The sequence below is a fragment of the Diospyros lotus genome, chromosome 10, assembly GCF_014633365.1.
Source record: "Diospyros lotus cultivar Yz01 chromosome 10, ASM1463336v1, whole genome shotgun sequence".
NCBI classification, from domain to species: domain Eukaryota; kingdom Viridiplantae; phylum Streptophyta; class Magnoliopsida; order Ericales; family Ebenaceae; genus Diospyros; species Diospyros lotus.
The window spans coordinates 24,723,781-24,729,760 of NC_068347.1; the positions used below are offsets into that span (position 1 = coordinate 24,723,781).

At 38.3% G+C, this 5,980-nt stretch overlaps 1 protein-coding gene across 1 annotated transcript; it reads left to right on the plus strand.

Annotated features, from left to right (window-relative positions):
• The first annotated feature begins 2,123 nt into the window (after positions 1 to 2,123).
• On the plus strand, positions 2,124 to 4,574 carry LOC127811485 (tabersonine 16-hydroxylase 1-like). Its single transcript, XM_052351390.1, has 2 exons — positions 2,124 to 3,155; positions 3,681 to 4,574. The coding sequence occupies exons 1-2, from the start codon at positions 2,217 to 2,219 to the stop codon at positions 4,317 to 4,319; spliced, it is 1,578 nt and encodes a 525-aa protein (XP_052207350.1). The 5' UTR covers positions 2,124 to 2,216; the 3' UTR covers positions 4,320 to 4,574.
• Positions 4,575 to 5,980: the final 1,406 nt, after the last annotated feature.

Below are 5,980 nucleotides of genomic sequence, written 5' to 3' on the forward strand. Positions count from 1 at the left end.
AAGATACCTTGTGTACTTGTGGCTAAATTTCCATTAACATGAACACCCATTGAGGTAAAGGAGTAAACATGGATATAAGCATGAATATATATCATTTGAAATGTCTATAACCATCTGTCGTTTGATCTAAGAAAATGTCAACCATCTTTGTGGGAGCTGTTGGTTGAGGTAGTGTTATAGTTCCATTAAGAGAACACTTGGTAGAATTTAAAACGGAATAACCATGCTCTATAACGTTTAACACATTTTTGGTGAGGCTAATTGACTTCTATAAAAATTCACTTTCAACAAAATTTCTAGCACAATTGTAAAATCTTCGTGACTAATGCCTGTGTCCACATGGCTCAACTATTATTATGCTTGTTAAATGATGATAATTGCAATGATCAATATTCATATTCCCTACATAAACATGTCCAAATAATAATTTTAATTTGCATATTTTCCAACTCTTGTGGTTTGATGGTTGAACTTGATAATTTGCTCATCATTGTGCAGGATGCTATTCATGTTGTTTTTTTGGTGATTGAAACCCCCTTGTATTTTTTGTGACACCTTTTAGTTGTATTTTGAGTTATAGATAACCTTTATATGCAATCAGGGGTGGAGTTAGAAAAATTTTTCAGTGAGGGCGAGGTCGAGGCATCGACGCCGACAAACAATGAAGCGAGAGAGTTGAGAAAGGCAACAAATGAGAGACAGAGGAAAGAGCTGGTGGCCGACAAAGGTGAGCAACGACTGAGGGTGAAGGGGCTAGGGCGAGGCGGCATTGGAGAATGACAGAACTAAAGAATGGCATAGAGCTCGCGATTGAGCGAGGCTAGAGACCGAGGAAGACAAACGAGTCAGCGACCTCAGGTCCTTAGCGTCAGTCCAAGTCGTCTGATAGAGGCCGCAACGAGTGAGAGCGAGAGACAAGCAGCCTGCAACTGGTAGCGAGTGAAGCACAAGAGGGAGAACAATAGGGGGTGGGCGACAGACGCTTGAACGAGAGAGAGACTAAGAGAGGGGTTTTCAAAATTTATATAGAGCCTGAGTGCAGGCCAAAATTAATCTATACCGAACAAGTATTTTAAATATTTTACATGTATCCTTTTTATAAATATTTTTTTTATTCCCTAACCCTTTTCGTCAAGAAAAGGTTTTGACAAACGGATCATATTACTTATACATCAAGGGTTATATCTTAGATTACATATGCATATAAATAATTAAAATACCCTTCGTGGGTTATCGCCTCGCGCCATCTCATTGAATTGGATAAGAAATATTTTTATCATTTTAATTATATTATATAATTCAAAATAGAGTCTAAAAAATATAAATAGTATTTTTTTTTTTTTTGACGAATACCCTTTTAATGGGACACTCGATGCTATCCGACAAACAATCCAAATTAAACATGGCACGGAACATATTGTATTGTGATGCACGTAAGATCTCTCCATGCCTGATTGAGTCCAAGATCTTAGATATTGTTCTTATATTTTATGCATGAATATGACCAGTTTTGTCAGCTATCTGCATCATTTGACACGTACCTGGAGAGATTTTGGACATTATTTATGATGAATATAATCCAGTTTTATCTCCAATCTGCAGCAAACTATCAATTGAATATATATAATTTGTGGACTTTATTTATTTTTTTATATTGAAGAATAATTGATTTGTCTTATAATGAAAAATAAATTTTTTAATTTATTTTATAATAAAATAAATATTTCTTAAACAGCAGCTCGCTCGTTTGATATGGACATGTAAAGAGGGTTGTAGAAATTAGTCACGTCTTTTCTAAATTAAGATGTTCACAATCAATTATGTTAACTCATGGATTATAAGATAGGTTACCAAATTAAAAGAGCCGGACTCCATTGATGATTTGTTCCGCTCATTTCGATTACGTTAAGGAAAATAAATCATAAATTAGACCTATTAACTCTTATGTTGGGGGAGAATTGTAATCGCAACCTACTAAATTTACACCACCAATATTATTAATTAGTAATTTAGATATTTGCACCAATAAAAGAAATTTGTATCTCTGACAGTCAATGTTGGTGGTCTCGTTATTCCACTACAACTTGTAATATCTGTATCTGGATGCGCAATTAATTCATCATTATCCAACCAACTCGATTGAGTTAAATTAAATGTTATCGGCAAAAGACTGCTAGCCAGCCAGCCAGCCTTCTCCCTTTCCGACCAGCATCAACATGGATTTCTGGTTCCAGTTACAGTTCCAGCTTCCATCCATTTCCTTCATCGTCTCGTTCCTCCTCCTCTTCGTCTTCTTGCTCGCTAAAACTCTCAACAAAACCAGATTAACCAAAATCAAGTCCTCTCTTCCCCCGCTTCCGCCCGGCCCCCCGCCGCTCCCCCTCATCGGGAACATGCACCAGATAGGCGGCGCACTGCCCCACCATAAATTCAGAAGCTTGGCCGGAAAATATGGCCCCCTGATGTACCTCAAACTCGGCCAAGTCCCAACCGTTGTCGTCTCCTCGGCTGAAACTGCCAGAGAGGTTTTGAACAACCATGGCGTTGTGTTCGCTCAGCGGCCGTACCTTCTTACTTCCAGGATTCTCTCTTACGACTCCACCAACATTGTTTTCGCGCCGTATGGCGATTACTGGCGTCAAATGAGAAAGATCTGCACGGTGGAAGTTCTGAGCCAGAATCGCGTCCAGACGTTTCGATCAATTAGGGAAGAAGAGGTCATGAATATGATCCGATGGGCTTCGTCGGGCGAAAAATCATCGGCAGCGATCAATCTCAGCGAGAAAATTTTCTCGCTGACATACGGGATTGTGGCCAGAGTCACTTTCGGGAAGAAATGCGAGGGCCAAGAAGAATTCATCGCAATTCTGGCTGAAGCTGTGCGCTTGGCGGCAGGATTCACCATTGTCGACATGTATCCATCCGTGACGTTGCTTCAGCAGTTCAGCGGGATGCGACGCAAGCTCGAGATGCTGCACCAGAGGCTCGATCATCTTCTCGATAACATTCTGAAGGAGCACAGGGCGCATAAAAGAACCAGAGATGATGGCAAAAGAGAAGTAGCGGAGGATCTGGTTAATGTTCTTCTAAGAATTCAGAAGAACGACGACCTCGAATTTCCATTGACAGACAACAACATTAAGGCCGTGATCCTGGTAGGTTTATTCCTCAATTTTCTTCCCTTGATTGATTAAGCGTTGGATCATATAAATAATAAATCTACTTAATTAATTACTGAACCGCAGCACACACCTTAATTAATGGAAATTACCCAATTGCAATTATTTTTTCAAAAAAAAAAAAAATGATTGTGGTGTACCACATCATCAACAACTATGTGTATAGCTAGCCTATGTGGGATAGGTCGAATATCAAAATGGCCAATAATATGTTAGTGTAATCTGATGACTCGTGAATTTAATTTTTAAAGTCCAATCTATAATTTATCTCTTCTTAAATAATCAAGAATACGAATATTGAAAATCATACCATAGCGATCAGCCAAATATCTGTATGCCTCCTAGAGAGTGAGAGAAGAGAAGGAGAGAGTTTTTATTTTTATATGTAATAATTCTAACGAAATGAAGCCTCATTTACTTGACTAGTTTATATCCCCAGTCCACATGTATCATACATAAATTTGAGAAGTTAAAAAATATCGGAGGCTGCCGCCTATGCAGGATGTTTTTGGGGCTGGAAGCGAGACATCATCAACGGCTGTGGAGTGGGCGATGTCGGAGATGCTGCGGAACCCGCGAATCATGGAAAGAGCACAGGAGGAGGTGAGAGCCGCCTTCGGAGAAGAAGGAAACGTGAGCGAGAGACGCATCCATGAACTCAAGTACCTGAACGCAGTGATCAAAGAGACCCTGCGCCTTCACCCGCCCGCTCCGCTGCTGGTTCCGAGAGAATGCAGCGAGGAATGCGTGATCGACGGCTACCGGATTCCGGCCAAGGCTAAAGTGATCGTCAATGGTTGGGCGATCGCGCGCGATTCCAGGCATTGGACAGATCCAGAGAAGTTCGAGCCGGAGAGATTCCTCGACAGTGAGATCGATTTCAAGGGAAGAGACTTCGAGTACATACCGTTCGGCGCTGGAAGGAGGATTTGCCCTGGCATAGCGTTTGCGATTCCGAGCATCGAGCTACCACTGGCGCAGTTGCTGTTCCATTTTAACTGGGAACTTGGCGGAGGACTGAAGCCGGATGAGCTGGACATGGAGGAGACAATGGGGTTGACGGTGAGAAGGAAGAACGATCTTTACTTGATTCCGGTACCTTATAAAGGTAAGAAGAATGAATCATCAAAAGCAATCTGAAGGAGACTGCAAATAATTCGAAAACACTCCGCTTTAATCTGAATTTTGATTGTTATTTGGCATGACATTAATAAGGGGGTGTTTGGCTTAGCCATTTGATAGCATATAAACTATTCCATTTTTAACGATGTATACCTTATTTACTTATACTATTGGAAAAATCAGACTTACCTGATTAACACAATAGAAGTAACATAAAGTGATTGAATCACTCATATGAAATGAAATTATAGTAGAAATCGTTTGTTTCCACGATCTAAATGCCTCACGCATATAGAGTTTTGGTTGTTCAATTTATTGAGAGTTTTTTTCACTTCTGAATCGATATACGAGAGACTTTCAGTAGAAAATTAAACTGTCCACTTCCTCCATGAAGGAAAAGGGTTCAACTGTCATTGGCAATTTCTTTTGCAACCGTTGTGTGGTTGTAGATCTAGATTCGGGTTTGGATCTGGATCTAGATTCAGAACTCGTTATGGGCGGATCTACCCAGATACAAAACCTAAATTTACTTCATCTCCCACTCACACATAATGGGTTCACATACCCATATACTCTTATTTCTCTATGTGTTCTATACAGACAAATAGGTCATACGACTAGCAAACTTTTTTCCAGAGAACTCGTTGCTATACAACTATTAGGTATATATAGTAGCTACATTATTCAACTAGAGTTTGTATGCTATACCCTAGAACTATCAAGTCACATTTATTCATATTTAGATCTCAATTTGATTTATCATTTTTCAATAAAATCTATATTCACAATTATAGTTCAATAGATGATTATAATTGGTCAATCTGTAAATACATCTAAATATGACACTCAAATAGATCTTTCCTTATTTCTGAAATCTTTTCATCATAATTCAATCATTTTTCCATATATGCTCCATCGCACTGGATCATACATGATTTTTGGTAGCATTCCAAGATAGTTGTACCGAATCATAACTTCAAGAAACAGTTAAAGATCAAAGGGTATTTTACGAGATCATTGTGACTTCGAGAGTCTCACACAACTAAAAGAGAAGAGATCCATATCTTTTGTTACCCTATTTTAGTTGAACTTTGCACACATGGTATGAAACACGTGTTATGGTATTATTTTCCTTTCCCTATGAAGCGTATCTCATTTTATATAAATACCATACAAGTGATAGTTCAGATACACTCAGTATCTAACTTGAGTCCACAACTCGACTTTTCACATATCTATTAAGCAAGACTCCCACCTGACATTCTTAGACAGATAAAGTGAGAAAAGAATCTTCACATTTTGACTATCTTTTATACTCTCATCTTGATAACTCATCAAGGTGATTTTGTTTTAAACTTGAGCTCTCATTAGCTTGCTTTTGTAATATGATTAAAACTTATCTTTCATCTATGCACCACTTAATCATAAATGTGGTTGCTTGTGTGAGAAAGCCAACCATCTATCCTACATATCTTTAATTATTGCACTCAACAATATGCATGAAGCATTGCACTTAGCATTATGCACGAAGCATTGTATAAATTTTTGTATTAAACACAATTGGCAGTAATAAAAAAATAATGTGAATCATTTATTGACATAAATTGGAGAAATAATAATATTATATATCAATGTTCACAAAGCAAAAAAATATATATTTAACATCTACACATTTCCAA

Excerpts from the sequence above, each read along its gene's own strand:
- LOC127811485 (XM_052351390.1), top strand. The coding sequence starts at position 2,217 with ATGGATTTCTGGTTCCAGTTACAGTTCCAGCTTCCATCCATTTCCTTC. Across the intron at positions 3,156-3,680 it reads ACATTAAGGCCGTGATCCTG|GATGTTTTTGGGGCTGGAAG; the intron begins GTAGGTTTATTC and ends CCGCCTATGCAG.